This window comes from Pantherophis guttatus, chromosome 3, assembly GCF_059756535.1.
Source record: "Pantherophis guttatus breed Tessera chromosome 3, ASM5975653v1, whole genome shotgun sequence".
NCBI lineage: Eukaryota > Metazoa > Chordata > Lepidosauria > Squamata > Colubridae > Pantherophis > Pantherophis guttatus.
Window position 1 is genome coordinate 90,861,565 of NC_142065.1, and position 17,750 is coordinate 90,879,314.

Below are 17,750 nucleotides of genomic sequence, written 5' to 3' on the forward strand. Positions count from 1 at the left end.
CTGCCCAAAATAAAAACTTAACAATTTATAGCTACCTACCATGGCTGAGAAGAATAGTCTACTGGCTTAGGGACCTAAAATAAGATAAATATATTAAAACAAAATACAATAAAATGCAATAAAATGAGTTGCAAAGAAGAATCAATAAAATAAAATACCATTAAAAATGTAAAAGAATAAATGTACATCTCAATGATTTTTACCCATTTTCAGAAAATGATTAAATTAGCTACTTTGCATTATGGGCTGTTGGTCTGAGCTCCAAGCTTGGCAGCCAATCAAACATTCCAAAGTCAGATCATGACTCAGAAGTAGCCGAACAAACAACATCCGCACTAATTTGTATCACAAAAAAAGATATTTAAAGGCAGTGCTCTGACAGATGAGCACAATTCAAAACGCACTGACGATGTCTCCTCGAATGGTGATGAAACGTTTGGAATCAAATTGCCAAGCTCAGACAGCCCAACTGCCAACCCGAGCTACTTATATTCAAATACATTTCAACTTTGCATGATTTGTGGCACTGTTGCTCAATATTTCAGTTTATACAATCAAGTTTTTAAAAATTATGTTTAGGTGACATGATGCAATTCTAGCTATATCAGTTAATATAAAGATCTGTCGCAAACTGTGGTAAGAAAGGTCATAAAATGGGGCAAAACTAACTTATGTCTCACTTAGCAACATAAATTTTGGGCTTAATTGTGGTCATAAATCAAGGACTACCTGTAATGCCTTCTGGACATAACCATTATTTGACTGAATAAAAAATCCTGTGGGTAATGGTAAACTCACATCATAGCTATACCCAAATTTATAGGTGTCAACCTCATCATATTGATTTCAGGTAGTAACCACCCTTGAGTGCTAAAATGTCCCCCTTCCCCAGCTCTGCATTGCTAGTTTTAACTGGGAAAATTTAACAGGAAACTGCAGTTATTTATTGCTATCTATATAATACAAATATTCATATTTTCAGTCTCATCCATTCTTTTTCCTGCTAGGAGAGAAGATTTAATGTCTCTATCAGCTAGCTCTATTTCCAGAGCATATTTTTAGCCTATTTCCCTTTCCTATTACAAATTGCTTGTACCTAAAGATGTTCGAAATGTTTTTAACTGAATTTTAACTGAATTTCCACCTTCCAAGCGGGGGTGGGGAGGTGTATGTTCCAATTGTGAAAGCAGCTGTTCTGAGCCCTGAACCTTGAAACAAAAATTTCACACCTCAAAACAGCCATTTTGAACTTGAGACACTTCTCCAAATACTTAAGAGTAATCCGATTCACACTTGAAAGACAGGTTTTGCACTCAAAATGGGGTGTTTCAAATTCAAAACTCTTTGCACATCCTTAGCCTGTAAACAAGTCATCCAACAACTGCAAAACCTACACAAAAGTATATAATCAGTGCAGATAAAAATCAATTCTGCCGCACATGGACATCTATAGCATGCTGCAGATTTGCTCAATTTCATAAGGGTAATCTTAGTATCTCTGGGTTTCTGTATTACAGCCCAACTTTGAACAGAAATAAATTCCAAGATGGAAACTGAGTACATTAAAAGGAATTACAGGCAACCCCACTGAAAAGTTTTGGAACCTATAACTAGCTCATCGAAAATAGCAGGAGATCTGTAGGGTCAGTTCCCATAATAGGATTGAAATAGAGAAAATATACACAAATAGGGATTCCAGCAGGGCTGCATGATCATTAGATGAGAGCAAAGAGCTAATATTTTCTGCATACTCTTGCTGCTATTTGGCAGTTAGTTGCCCACCAAGAATGGTGATCCCTATATCTGAGAAGCTACTGCTTCCAGGCATGGTGTGAGAGTTATATATGTTAAAGAAGTCCTTTGTGTATGGCTGCTGAGAAGTGCTTCAATGGGGCCAAGAGGAAATGAATAGATTACTCAAAGAGACCTAAGCCTTTGAAAAGGATACAAGGCCAAACTCTAAGGCTTCTTGGGAATGGAACGGAATGAGCTGTTGTGGAATGATAGGTGTTGGAACTGAACAGAAAGAGTCTTCACATCCATCTTCCATGATTCTCTTCCATCTTGCCACCTGCCCTACACCACACAGGCCCCATCAGGCACCAATAGTTATGGCCACAACTCATAATCCCAATTGATTTTATTCATGCCCTTGTTAAAGATTATGGAAGATATAGTGTAACATATATATAGAGAGAGAACTGGGCAGTTCAAAAATGTGAAAATAAATAACTAAAATAATAAATAAATAAAAACATTTTGATCAGGCCACGGCACAAGCTGCTGAACTATAACACAGAAAATCATTTTTAACTCAGGATTCGTCGACCAACAAAAGCCCAGTGTGAAAATGAACAATAACAGACTTCATATGCTTATTAACAACAATAAAAAACAGAATGAAAGCTAGTAAATATGAGCCATTTTCATACAATATGAAAATGTCTTGCTGCCACATATTTCAAACCACTGACAGAAAAATGCCTATCAGTATTATCTCAGAACGCACCATGCTGTAGATATTCTAGGCTCTCATCCATTTTTCATTTAATATTTATTGTTTGTGCCTTCTGATGTATGTATTTTGTGCTGTTTCTGGGCATTTCTCTATGGATTAGATGTAAGTGTTGTTACTTAATAATAATAGTAAAAGTGATGGTGCCTTGAAGATTTGATGGATGTTTCAGAATCTTCCAAACGTTATCATTTGTCAAAATGGAATGGCAATGCTTGCCACTTGTAAGGAAATAGTGGTAAAACATCAATTTATCTTTTTAGTAGCACCATGCTTCTAATATACCAGGAACTGATGTTTATTCATACTTGAATTCTTGCAAGTTTTACAACTAAACTTCTCCCTTGCAAAAATAGAATAATTTCACTAGTTTATATATCTCTGTACCTCAATGTATAATTACACCTAAATTAAATATGGAGTTAATTAATTTAGCCAGTATTAATTTTAGTTACTGTATGTTGCAGCAGGATTTTAAAATGGGGAATAGTGAATCGTTTGTGGCAAGTGAAAAAAGGAGAACGTTAGGAAGAAAAGATTGGTAGGGGTAACTATGAAAATAATGTCTAAGTAAAGATGACAGAGATTGCAGTGAGTTGGAAAGCATGGAGACAATCAAGGAATAAGAGACTGAATAAGAAAGGAAGACATAGCTGGACATTAGAAAACTTGATTCCAGTTTGAAAGAAAAATTCTATCTGAGATACACCATAATGCTTAGTGAGTCGCTGGCAGGGGTTGAGTCATATGTTTGATACGCCTGTGAAAGTTACAGGAGAAGGATGGAGAAATGTAATGATCACCACTGGATGTGACCAGATAGGATTGTACAAGACTAGAAAACAGCTAGCATTGCATTCCTCCTAGCTCTACTGTCGCCGGTGGGAGAGTCATTGGTTGTCAAGCACCAAGATCAAGAACAAGAGTGTTGTTACAACTGGAACTTTAAGGACCAGATGTAAGTACCATGCATTTAACACCTTCACAGTTTCATACAGTCACTGAATGAGTGGTTGGTAAATGAGGACTCTCTCTCTCTAACTGTCTGTCTATGTGTGTGTGTGTAAGTGAGTGAGTGTGTGTCTCTGTGTCTCTCTGTGTGTGTATCTCTCTCTCTGTCTCTCCATGCATGTGTGTGTATATTCTTCCATTCAAGTGTGTCAAATCTTTGAAGATTGCCTACACAAGTCCTTGCAATTTTTTTTGGTAAGGTTTTCACAAGTAGTTTGCCACTTCCTTCTTCCTAGGCCTGAGAGAAAGTGACTGTCCCAAAGTCACCCAGCTAGCTTTGTGCCTAAGGCAGGACTAGAACTCCCAATTTCCTGGTTTCTAACCTGATGCCACCACACCAAACTCACTCACTCACTCTCTCTCTCTCTCTCTCTCTCTCTCTCTCTGTGTGTGTGTGTGTCTGTGTCTGTGTCTGTCTGTGTGTGTGTGTGTGTTTGTTTGTGTTTGAAAATTGAACAGTTTTGCTAGTTAAATCCTCACCAGTTAAACCAGTTTTTAAGCTGATTTCCTTCAAACTTTTACTTTGAAATCTAGTAACGCACAACACAAAATTGTCTTTTTAAATAAAATTAAGACTGCCTGCAACCTCCCCCAACACCACCACACACAGTATATGTTATTGCATCATGAAAAATTAATTTAAAAAAAAAACTTAGTAAGAAGCAGGCAAATTAGCTGTAGACCTTTTTGTAAAAGCAATCATTCTGACAAACATAATTATATAGTGCTACTTACACATGGGCAAGGTTTTACTGCATCACTTGGAAAGAAACCAAGCTCCTGGGTCATTAAATTTCTACCCTACAGAGAGACAACAGAAAAAAATAAATATATACAAATGCCATCTATATTCAGAGCAATTTAAACTTGCACATTATGATTTGCCAAATGTTGCTGAATAATTCATTCGTGTTCAATACCTGCTTAGATTAGAATGACTAATAGCTAATATAGAAACTCTGAAAGTTGAGGCTTTCTTACTATAGGGATAAAATTATACAATTTACATTGGTTTGACATCTACTTTGGGTCTATTTTTGAGTAATCTCTGGTTAGGGATGAATCAATCAGTTTATATCCAATCCATGCCACCTGGGTAGGTCTCCCATTGTAGCTCTCAAATGAAACTTTTGCTCCTTAATCCTTCTAACACTATATATGGTCACCCACTTGAAGACCCAGTGGAAGAAGCATTGCTGAAATCCTACAAGCAATATCATCAAGCTTAGAAGATCCTTGAACAAGGAAAGATACTGCAACCCTGTTGTGTTCCTGGATGTCTTGGGCTTTCAAAGATTAACAGCCCATTTGTAACAATGATTGCATTGGCTTCTCTTGTATCATTAGTGACTGGATCAATTTCAGAATGTGATGCCAGAGGATGCAGATAGATTACTTGGAGTGATAAATTTCATCATTAGTTCTCTTGATTTTTACTCAATCTGGGTCACAACTTTCAGCTGGGAGATAATTAAAGGTAACTTAGTTTAAAAAGTAACAATCCTCTCTCGGGAAAACAAAACATGTCCCGTATTTAAAAGAGGAGATTATAGGATGTCTGCTTTAGATTCTCCAGAAATGGACAATTGCTGTATAGGCCAATTTCCATCCTTCTGAAATTGCACAAAGAAATTAAACCAGTGATAGCTTTTCATTACAAGAATTCTTTTCTTCCTTCCTTCCAAACTGGCTTATAAATAAACTACAGGATTGAAATTATCTGGACAATCACTCTTTAGAGATGAAGCAAAAGAGTACAATTCTGTTAATTCTTCATATCTTCTCAGTGGCTTTTTATACTGGATCAATTGCCTGGAAATCTTGAAACAGGAAGCACGTTTTTAGAGGATGCTTTCCTGTCTCTCAAGCAGAGTTTAGATATTGCTTAAGAAAAGTTGCTCCTTGAAGCAAAAGATAGTATCTCTCCAAAGTTTTTCATCCAGGCAATATCCAGGAGTCTGCCTTATCAGTTATGGTAATATGTCAACTGCATATCTTCCTGAAATAAAATGAGCTCAAAATCATGGCACATGCATACTAGAGATGTCCAGATGGACATTGACACAGGTGTCAAACTCGATCGCGTTAAGGGGCAGATTGTGACGTATCACAATGTTTTTTGCCTTTGCAGAGATGGGGTAGGCGTGACCTGCATGTGACGTATCTGGCCCACGGGCCATTAGTTTGACAGAGCTAGACTACTACAATGTGCTTTTTGTATTCCTCTATTCCAGAAGCTTCAATTGGTTCAGTACTCTGATGGACTGCACTATATCTCAGCAAAAAACAGTACACTGGATTCTATTTTGTCTCTGGGATGTTGTGAATGTAGTCTGAATGCTCAGGAGGAGGGGCTTTATTCCAGAGAATGAAAAGACAGCAAGGTTTAGATAGTTTGGTTGAGAGGAAGAAGAACAAGACAGCTCCTCCCTAAAAGTTCTCAGAGTATATCTTTAATGATGCAAGTAATGTGCTTTAGTTTGGCAAGATTTTTGAGAAACAATAAAGGAAACTGCTTGGAAGAAACTCAGTGTGTCTTTCCTGGTTAAGGGAGTCTAACATGGGTAGAATATACAGTGTTGCTTACTGAATTAACCAGAAGAGATAACTCTGAATTGCAGATGACTTCGCGTCCCCTCCCTCAAACGAAATTAGACAGAAAAATATTACAAACAGATCCAATCCTGGAGAATTTTCCTTCTCAATAAAGGAATGCATGCAGCACATAAAAATAAGAAGCCACACGCCAGAAAAGTACATTGAAATGTCCTCCAGTACACCGAACTGCCTGCAGATTGCATAATCTGGACAAAATCCAAGCTAGGCAGTGTCGAAGACACCCACATCCTAAGTCATGTTTTCCTTTATAAATGATAACTAGGACTGTGCACTCAAAAATTGACCAGCAGCTAATCTAGATCATGCAGCAGTGGCGTCATATAGCAATAGTAAGTCTGTCCAGTAAGCACATTAGTAGCTACCCTTTGCAAAAAGGGATCTTTAAGAACAATTAATTTGAGTAATCCATTAAGGAGGTGAAAAGAGCATGAATGATTGAATTTGACAGCCCAGCCAAAGCTGGACAAAGGTCATTCCGATTATGACATTGCAAGAGCTATGAATCCAGAAGCAGCTCCAGGCCTGTTCTTTCAGTGTGAACACAACCCCACCCAGACACAAAGTTGGAATAATCCCAGAATTAGTAAGTGTCTGAGTTAAGCGCCACTCCATCTTGCTTGGGGTGATTTTGAGGTTGTTCCTTCATCTAAGCTCTGACAGCTTCCAGACATCAGGGCAGGACTTTTATCACATGCTCCATATAATTGAGTACTATCAGCAAATGAAATACCTCATTTTATAACGATTTGCTCAACTGACAGAAAAAAGAAGAGGTTTAGGATTTCATACAGGCCCACCGCCCTATTCTTCTTCCCCAAAATCAGAGTGGACTCATGCCCTTAGAAAGGTGTGGAACTACCATAACACCATGTCCCAACTCTCACAGGCAATCCACAAGGATCCACAAGGATGAATGTTTCCCAGAAGATTGCTGTTAATTACCCAGCACACATATGAGCTATGTGTGTCCCTATATGTAAAAATATCATGTTTGTGTCAATTAAGACCAGCTCAAATCTATCCTCCATTATATCATGTCTTGGTTCTACTTGGTGGTTATTGATTATACCAATACTGGGCATTTTAAATAAGCAGAAACATTATTTTGAAAATTGATTATATTGGGGAAAAAAAGAAGGGGAATGTAGATGTTTGTGCTTTAAACTATATTTTAAAATAACTTTCAGAACTTGGAGAACAATTAAAATACTGGGCCTTTGAAGTACAATCTGATTTTTATCACAGATTCATGCAGTTGTTTTTCTTTTGAACTTATACAAAGTTAAATGGTGTGTTTTTAACCCTGGGGATAAATCCCCGAGATGCCAAGCTGTTTAGCATAAATTTTGATGTAATTCAAATTTTGTAGGTTCTCTTTAATATTGCATAATATTCTATAGACTGCTTTTTTAATGCAGATGGGGAACTTCAGAAAACTACAAATATTCTTTATAATAGTATCTTCTATAATCAGAAAATAAATAAGAATTGCATGAGTAATGAAAAGTATTTACAGCACTCTATGTAAATCTGGATCCAACTCTTTGCTTCTGCTCTTCCCTGTTATTTTTCTACTCCCCAATACAAATTTATTAGTATGCCAAGATCTATTGCATTTAGTGAAATTTAACACCGAAGTAAACTTATTTAGAATTGTTAATTAAGTCAATTTAGTATCATTTTCATTATTCAAGAGGAGCATACTGTACAGACTTGAAAGCAATAGATCTACATCTAATTTAATATTTTGGTTAAATGTAGAGAATAGAGAGCAAAGCCTAAGAACCACACAAGTAAAGATCATTACAGGTAGTCCTTGATTTATGATTACAACTGAACTGGAATGTCAGTCGCTGAATGAAGCGATCATTACGTGAGATGTCATTTGACTACTTTGCTCAACCACTGAAATCCTGGCATTCCCAGTTGCAGTTGTTAAGCAAGAATCACAGGGACTCACATCGTGGGACTCTGTTCACATTAAGTGAACGGAGTCCCAGGTAAAGAGTGTGGGGGTGCTTTGGGGGGGCGGGTGTCCCTGGGATGTCTGGCACAGACTGCATGCAAGTTGTGTGGTGCTGCAGGGCAGGCAAAGCTGCAGCTTCCTAGAAGCCTCAGCCACACTCCAGCCTCGCACAGCAGCATGACACAAAGACCTGCAGCCCTGGAAGCTTCAGCCACCACCCAGCCCAGCAGTGCTTATGACTTCAGGGATGCGGCAACTCTCCCCCCAATATATGCCCTTTTAGCCACAATGGCACCTGAGGCGGGGGGTGGGGGGTGGGCAGCAGCGTTAGGGCTAAAATAGAGGCTCAGGGCCTTTAGCAGTCCCAGCAGGCAGCCACCACTCTTAGGCCGCTACCTCATCCTCAGAGCTACCGTTGCTATTGAGAAATGCCACGTCAAGCCTCACCTGCCCCCCCCCACCATGCCATTATCATTCTGCAAAATCCCAATTGACCCCATGACCCTGCACTCCCCATGATCTGCTGCACCCACTACATTCTTTTTCTCCAGCTACTGACAGCCCCACCCAACCTATTCAAGGCAGCTACTGGCAATGCCAGGCCTGCTTACCAAGGCTGGCTCCAAGTTGGCATCCCATTATCGCAATCTTTTGGAAGCCTCATTCCCCAAACTGCATGACAGGGGCAATGATACTTTATTCTTTCCTGTTTTTTCCCTCTTTGCACTTTTTACTCTTTTTTCCTGTTTTACTTTCTTTCAGTTTTTACTACTATAATTTATAATTTTTAAAAAATTAAAAAAAGAAAGAGATAATTTTGAAGATCCCAGCTGACAACTTTCCAAAGATCTGTTTGCAATGCTACTGAATCAAAAGCAAAGAACTCTGTTCTAAAGCACTGGAGCAATAAAGATGTATTTATTTCCAACGTGTGTGTGTGTGTGTGTGTGTGTAAAAACACGGAAATGCATATAATATGTATTTTTTTTAAAAAAGAGACTGCTGAAAGTTAAAATCTAAACACATGAAGAATAATGCAACTAGAAAGCACTAGATTAAGAAAGGCAAATTGAGCTAATAAAATGGTATTGTACCTGCCAAAATAAGCTGTGTGCATCTCCTTTGATGAGTTCAATGATGTCTCCAATCTGGATGAATAATGGAGGACCATCCGGTGGAACCGGCTGGGGAATCCCGGTATAGTTTCTAATCACTTGCATTTTTGGTAAACCTTTTGAGAAAGAAAGAAAAATGAGCAATCTGCCAGTGATAAAAAATTAAAGCAATGTATTATCTCGTATAAATACCCTCTTTTCTATCACTGCTATTGCTTCCCGAATGGAAGGTCCTATCCTGGACATTATTCCTCAAATAAATTCACCAGTCTGATGGACTTTTTTTTGAAACTTATGCTCTCCCTTCTCTCACTCAATTGCATAATTTCACTCAATAGCGTACAAATGAAAATTGAAAATGATTTCTGAATGAGAAAAAGAAAGTTCAGCTCATAAATATCAAGGGAAAAATTAATAAAAGTTTAAATACAGGTGGTCCTGTATTTAACTGAACCCAAAATTTCTATTGCTAAACATAACAGTTGTTAAGTGAACCTTGCCCCATTTTAGGGCATTTTTCTTGATACAGCTGTTAAGTGAATTACTGCAGTTATTAAGTTAGTAACATGGTTGTTAAGTGAATCTGGCTTCCCCACTGACTTTCCTTGTCTTAAGGTCGCAAAAGGGGGGTCACATGACCCCAAAACACTGCAGCCGTCATAAATATGAACCAGTTACCAAGCAGCTGAATTTTGATCACATGACCATGTGGAATGCTGCAATGGTCGTAAGTGTGAAAAATGGTCATGTCACTTTTTCCAGTGTTGTCGTAACTTCAAATGGTCACTAAATGAACTGTTGTAAGGACTACCCGTAACTTTTCTTCCAACCAGAGACTCAGATATAGTGAAGTCAAAGATGTCTAAAAAGTCTAGGACAGGAGTGTCATATTTCATTGAGGACCGCATAAGGGTTGTATTTGACTTCAAGGATAGGCAAGGAGGCAGTCAAATCAAATCTTTATGGTGATCAAAGACCAGCCTAAGCAGGGCAGGGCACAATCAGTTAAAAAGCATAGAAAATACAACAGACTCTAAAAATAATAACAGTAATACAAACCTAAAAGATACAAAGCAGAAAGTATTTATAAAAACAAAAGTTTAAAAGAAGGACGTTTAGTCACAAACTACGCCATGTTTCTGATACAAATGTTTGAAAAGAAAATGCCAGTTTTTCCTAGGTGGTTATTGGATTTTCACAGTAACCACTTTCATTGTACATTATGAAAAATTCTGATGGTCAAAGGCATCTATGATGCCCTTCACACTACCTGAAAAATAAGTTACAGTAGTGTCACCCGAGTTGCTGGGGTTTTTTTAATATAAAAAATTGTGCTTTTAGATGTTTGTTTGACTTACCAAGTGATCAGAAAATAAATGGCCCAGTAATTCTTTTGACCTTTGGGCCAACTATTTGAATTATTCTCTGTGTTTATCTAAAACCAAAAATCTGGGCTAGTTTCCAGATGCTTATTTATTAACTGGCCTTTTTTCTTTTTCTTTTTTTCTTTTTTTTTACAGATGCAACCATCTAGCAGAGGTATTTTCATTTTTCAGGCATGCTTGAGCTGAGGTAATGCTGCTTGGTTCATCAAGTCTCAGCAAGTTGTTTCAAGGTGTTCCTCTACTGGAACAACATATGTATGTTCTTCTGTCATATCAAGCTGTCTGCTCAGCTACCTTGAAGAAAAAGAAACAATGCCTCTTTCTGAGAGAGAATGCATTACCCACAGTTCAACCCAGGTATGCAAAGGGGATGATGTCCCAGATGGTGGACACCCTGGCAGAAAAGGACATCCTTCTGGGTCCCGACAGAAAATACACTACCCAAAGCATGCCTCTCCTGCTAGATCTCATGGGATGGTAGACACCTTAGGGGACAGATATTCCCTTAATTAACCCAGCTCCAAGCCATAAAGGTCTTTGAAGATAATAGGACTTGGACAGGATAGTGGGACGGCTGAACGCGACCACATGTTTATTGGACCCGTGTCCCTCCTGGTTGGTGCTGGCCTCCCGGGAGGTTATTAACGCTTCTTTGAGTGAGGGTGTCTTGCCGTCCGCCTTGAAAGAGGCGGTGGTGAGGCCCCTCCTCAAGAAGCCCTCTCTGGATCCGGCTGTTTTGGCTAACTATCGTCCGGTCTCCAACCTTCGCTTTGTGGCGAAGGTTGTTGAGAGTGTGGTGGCGCGACAGCTTCCTCGGTACCTGGATGAAGCTGTCTATCTAGATCCGCTCCAGTCCGGCTTCAGGCCTGGGCACAGCACAGAAACGGCATTGGTCGCGTTGGTGGATGATCTCTGGAGGGCTCGGGATAGGGGTTGTTCGGGATAGGGTCCTGTTAGATCTCTCAGCGGCTTTTGATACCATCGACCATGGTATCATGCTGCGCCGATTAGAGGGGTTGGGGGTGGGGGGCACCGTCCTACCGTCCTATCTCTCTGACCGGTCGCAGTCGGTGTTGGTAGGGGGCAGAGGTCGATCCTGAGGCACCTTGTTTGTGGGGTGCCGCAGGGGTCAGTCCTCTCACCCCTTCTGTTCAACATTTATGTGAAGCCGCTGGGTGAGATCATCCGTGGTTTTGGGGTGGAGTTCCATCAGTACGCTGATGATACTCAGCTGTACATCTCCACCCCAGGCCATCCCAACGATGCCCTTGAAGTGATGTCCCGGTGCCTGGAGGCCGTGCGGGTCTGGATGGAGAGAAACAGGCTTCGACTCAACCCTTCCAAGACCTAGTGGCTGTGGCTTCCGGCGTCCCGATATAGCCAGATGGTGCCATCGCTGGCTATTGGGGGCGAGTTACTGGCCCCCTCGGAGAGGGCTCCCAACTTGGGCGTCCTCCTGGATGCACGGCTGTCTTTAGAAGAGCATATGACGGCCATGGCCAGGGGATCTTTTCATCAGGTTGGCCTGATTCACCAGTTGCGTCCTTTTCTGGATCGGGACTCCTTACGCACAGTCACTCAGGCTCTCGTCACTTCCCGCCTGGACTACTGCAATGCTCTCTACATGGGGCTCCCCTTGAGGAGCACCCAGAGATTCCAATTGGTGCAGAATGCGGCCGCGCGGGGGATTATGGGAGCGATGGGCCGCTCCCATGTGACACCCCTCCTGCACGAGCTGCATTGGCTCCCGGTGGTCTTCCGGGTGCACTTCAAGGTGTTGATTACCACCTTTAAAGCGCTCCATGGCACAGAGCCTGGGTACTTACGGGACCGCCTTCTGCCACCGATAGCCTCCCACCGGCCAGTACGCTCCCACAGAGAGGGACTCCTCAGGGTGCTGTCAGCCAGGCAATGTCAGCTGGCGACCCCCAGGGGGAGGGCCTTCTCTGTGGCAGCACAGAGAACCTCTAGAACGACCTGCCCCTGGAGATACGTAGGATACCAGATCTCCGTGCTTTTCACCGTGCCCTCAAAACTTTTCTATTTCACCAAGTTGGGCTGGCGTAACCCCCCCCCCTTAGATATTTTAATTGTAACGGATTTTAGTTGGGATGTTTTAAATCTGGGCCAAAATTTGTTTAATTCTTTTAATAATTTTAAATTTTGTATTGGATGTTTTTTATTCTTGGCTGTTCACCGCCCTGAGTCCAGCAGGAGAAGGGCGGTATAAAAATTTAATAAAATAAAATAAAAATAAAATAAATATGTGGGGCCCAAAGAAATTGCTCTAAATCAATATGATCCTATGATGGAGTTGTGCTTGGTCCTACAAAGTTAGGCAGCAGTAAAGTCAGAAATTTCATCCATTCACTATGGTTTCAGAGGCCTTTTGATTACAAGTTTAAACTAAGGAAAACTTTATTCAGGATACATCAGTGCTTGTTCTTATACATGTATCTATCCTGTGTTCCCATGATCATTTTATACATATGCAGGAATACACCAAGAAATCTACCTCTGCCCAAAAAAGTTTTTTTTAATTTCTTTTGAACCACAGTACTGAAAATCAAGATGCTATATTCATTTAAACACTTTTGGCAAGTTTAACATATACCCTTTTTAGACCAGCAATGTAGCTAAAGACTAATTAAAAAGGTGTTTAAATACTGAATTATTTATCATTAATTTGCAGAATATGGATTAAAAAATAATGGAACTATGGGTAAAAGCAGGAAGAAGTGACATGGCTAAGAAATAGACTCCCACAAGATAAACCAAAACCACAATTCAAAAATCTGATTTAAACCTCACTCATTGTGGGGGAGTAACACTTTTTGCAGGTGCATCTCTGACACAGCAATACTTAAGAGATAATCTTTTATCCATCAACACTGACACATTCTAGCTCATTACTGTTATATAGATAACATGGAACCTAACAGTAAATGTTTATTTAATCTCTCCATGAATGTGCACTTCAGCATTACTGAAAATGGTTGGAGCCAATTTTTATCTTAAATCTAAAGAGTTGAAGCTTGAACTTTAGAAATCAGACTGAATGAATCATATAATTAGTGTCTAAGGCGCTGTAACTTTTCATTACGCAGCTTTACAACTTTTGACAATTTGCTTAAAAGTAAAGATATTGCTAAAGTTAGACAACATTATAAATATTCTTATTAGTCCTGACCATTCCAAGGATTACACAGTGAAAAAATATAACGTACATGGAACAGGAAGGAAACTCTAATATTTACTAAGAAATGGAGCTGAATAATATGTTTGCATTCTGTAATTCTGTACCAAGTCTAGTTTTCTTGATGACATGATAGATTCCTGTATTTTCAGAGATTTTGTATACTAATTGTTGTACTCTGCCCAGAGTCACTTGTTTTGAGAGACAGGCAGCTATATAAATTGGAAAATTAATTTGGAAAAAAATAATAACACACCACCAAATGTGAGAAAGCCTGCAAACCTCTAATTTAATTTTTGGAGTAATGTTTATTTATTTGTAAAATTTATTAGCTGTGTCACCCTGAAGTTGGCTGAACTGTGGTCATTTTCTTTTTTGTAGTTTCTAGAGAGGTTTCTCTTCTCACTACTTCAGGGTTGACACAGCCTGGAGCAAAGGGGCCAGGGAGGGGGGGGGGTGTAGAGATTAGCTGGGGTGTTGTAGCCTAAATAAAATTCTTTCCCCTGGGAATCAAGGATGTTCGTACAGGTATCTGCAAGGTGGAGAGTGAGGTCATCTAGCAACTGGGTTGTATGCTGACTGGATCATGTGACTGAGATTTTGGGGGAAAGTGATAAAGTTTTACTTTTAATTGGGGGGGAAACCGCTGCCAACTTAGAGCTGGTTTTCCACCAGGAACGTGCCAATTTGATATGTCCTAATAAATAATTTTCTTTGAGGAACTTGTCTGCCTCAGAGTTCTTATTGGACTGGGATGTATTACTTGGAACCCTGACAAGCTGCCCATTTTGCCGCATGGTAACTCTGGGTGGCTTACAATATTAAAAAAATTAAACTGTATTATTTATAATATAAATGCAATACTATAAAAACAACCTAGCTAAAAAGATGGAGGGGGGAGTGGGTATGATGAGAAGGGGAAGGGTGGGATCTGTTGTTAATTTATCAACCAGCCCCAATGTGAAACTCTTCCGTTGGAAGCGCTTACAGAAAAAAAGAAGGGTTGGAACCGACCTCACTCCGTGGAGGGGAGGGCAAGATATTCTAAAGGGCACGCACAATGTCAGAGAAGGCTCCTCTCCTGGACCCCACCACCAGAATTCCCTAGCTAATGAGGCCCACAGCATGCCTCCTCTACTGGCATGGATGGTGTGGGTTAATCCCAGTGGGATGAGATGGTCCTTCAATAACTAAGCAAATCACTTAAAAATGGAATATATACCTACCACCATTGGCAGGTCATTAATAAAGTTCTCCTACCTAAACCGTGAAAAATACATTATCATTTAACCCATTAGAACTTGTAGATTTGACCAATAGTTAGACAAAAAGACAAAGCTAAATTAAGCATAACCGAATAGATGTCAAAAGCAAATTCAAAACAGTCTGGTAATACCTATAGCCTTAGAATCCGGCATTCTGATCATAAGGCATCTATTTTCACAGAAATGGAAAGAAAACAAGACCAAATCATTTTTATAGAGCAATGCTATTTTCTAAGTATGCTTTAAATCACACCTCTTATTCCATTTGCAATGTTTTCTAGCTATTTTTGTTTCTGTTGCTGGTGTTAATAAAACTGTTAAAGAAGAAAATTTGCTTTCTTGTGCCTTATCAGCTCCTGTCATCTGCATTTAAAGGGAATAATCCCTTGAAAAGTCTCTAGAGGATTTTCCTTAATAGATTTGCCCTGAAGAAATGAAACTGCTGCTGGTTATGCAAACAGGAAGGAGAGCTACATGCACGTTCATCTCGAATATGAGGGCCCCCACTGAATTTCAAACAGATTGGATATTCCTGGAAAACGAAGTAGTCTATCATAACTGATTGCACAGGACAACACTACTGCTGACAGTCAACACCACTGCTGACAGTCGCTCTCAATATCGGGATCATGGAACTTTGCCAGTACTGAAAATCGAGCAGAAGCTCCTGATGTGCATTTCAAGTATAGCAGTCAAAAATCCTATTGACTTCAATGGAATCTGCACTGCCTTCAGCACTGCATTCCTGAATTTTCCCATTTCTTTTCTAAGAATTCCGCTGTTGCACCAATTCTGATTGGAGTCCTTGGAGCAGTAGCCAAGGGAGTCCCTTGATATTTGGAAATTTTGAATTTATTGGACCTGAACACCCTAATTTTACAAAATAATACTACTACTACTTAGTTCCAATTCCTTAGACACTACCTTAATAATTCTTAGGTCCTTGATGGGGATTTAAATGATTAAATTTTCACAAGTCTTTGCTTGTGAATCTAATTGTACACATTTTACACATTTAATAAGGACATTAAAAAAACTAGCAAGCAAAGCAAATAACAAGATCTGGCAATGGTTAAGCGAGAGGTAGAGGGGCTAATTCTGGTTGCACAAGACCAAGTCTTAAGAACAAATACACACAAAACTAGAATTGTGAAGCTAGAAACAGACAGGAAATGTTGTCTGAAAGAAGCTGAAGAAACAGTGAACCACCTAGTTCACTGCTGCAAGAAGATTGCACAAACTACAAGCAGCGGCATGACAAAACAGAAGGAATAGGGCTGTGATGGCTAACCTATGGCACGCGTGCCACAGATGGCATGCAGAGCCCTCTCTGCGGGCACGCAAGCCATTGCTCACTCAGGTCCACTGTGCATGCGTGCACGCGCCTCCCACTGGCGAGCTAATTTTTGGGATGCACAGGGGAACAGGGTGCATGCAGGAGACACGTGCGCATGCGTGGGGGGTGGGGGAGCACAGGGGGTGCGGCGCACCCTCCCCCATGGCCCCTTTTTGGATCCAGGAGGCTGCAGAGCGGCCTGCTAGGCCCAAAATGGGGCGTGGGAGGTGGGGTATGCCCCCCCATGCCTCGTCTTTGGCCCCAGGAGGCTGCAGGGAGGCCTGCTAGGCCCAAAACAGGGGGGCAGGGGGTCACACACACATGTGTGGGGAGGTGAGGGGTCACGCAGGGGGGGTGCATTGCATTATGGGTGCCGGCACGCATGTGCACTGTCGGCACACAACAAGAAAAAGGTTAGCCATCATTGCAATAGTGCAATGAAATATCTACAAGAAATACTATTTGCCTGTGAGCAGCAACTGGTAGGACCACAAAATAGATAAAGTAACAGAAAATGAAAAAGCTAAAGTGCTCTGAGACTTCAGAATTCAAACAAGTACCACTTGTCAAATACTTGAACACCATTGGCATTGACAAAATCCCCATCAGTCAATTGCAAAAACCTTGGAATATTTCACATCCTGCGACAATACCTTTAACACCATCAAACAATATCCATCTATCCCAGGAAAGTACTTGATGGTCTATGAAAATCCTGTCTAAACATCTGCTGACTATGCAACCAACCATAATAATAGATGAAGTCTTAGTTTTCATTTGTACTTGACATACAATCATAAACTAAGTCTATTTATCAACAATACATTTAAAGCCTTAGTCTGCCCTATGAATTATAATGGATAATGAAATTTTCTATATAGTTTATATTTGTTGCATTTTTATAAAACTGCACACAAAGTGATTCACATAACAGAAGCCATATAAAACCAAATTTAATATAAAGTAAAAAATAAAGGTTATGTCCCCGACAATATAAAACTGTATGAGTATTACAAAATGCATTACGTTAGGTCTAAATCTTTTACAGATTATAAACAATGCTAGGGGTTCAAACTCAAAGCTGAACCTTCTCAACCATCAAGCATTATCAAGTGCAAGTCACAGGGGAAAATGTTCTATCAGTCTACATTCAAAGTTATTGCAGAAATTGAATTCCATCCACTACTAACCAAGCGAAGCTGGCATAAGTATTGCTCTGTTTCAGAAAGAGCTATGACCTACGAAGATAATAATGTATATCATCAAAGGCTACACTTTTTTATTTTTTTCAGCTTGATTCAAAGAAAATTAAATAGTAGCCTCAACCTCCATTGAAGTCGGG

The 17,750-nt window shown here is 40.0% G+C and overlaps 1 protein-coding gene across 3 annotated transcripts in view; it reads right to left on the reverse strand.

Moving 5' to 3' along the window:
- VAV3 (vav guanine nucleotide exchange factor 3) overlaps window positions 1-17,750 on the reverse strand; it is a 187,364-nt gene that overhangs the window by 24,190 nt on the left and 145,424 nt on the right. For all 3 annotated transcript variants that reach the window (XM_034437390.3, XM_087890015.1, XM_034437391.2), the window contains exons 20-22: window positions 9,206-9,342; window positions 4,262-4,327; window positions 40-74 (exon numbers count right to left, since the gene is read on the reverse strand). In XM_034437390.3, the coding sequence (XP_034293281.1) occupies window positions 40-74; window positions 4,262-4,327; window positions 9,206-9,342 (238 nt within the window). The remainder of the gene's footprint in view (window positions 1-39; window positions 75-4,261; window positions 4,328-9,205; window positions 9,343-17,750) is intronic.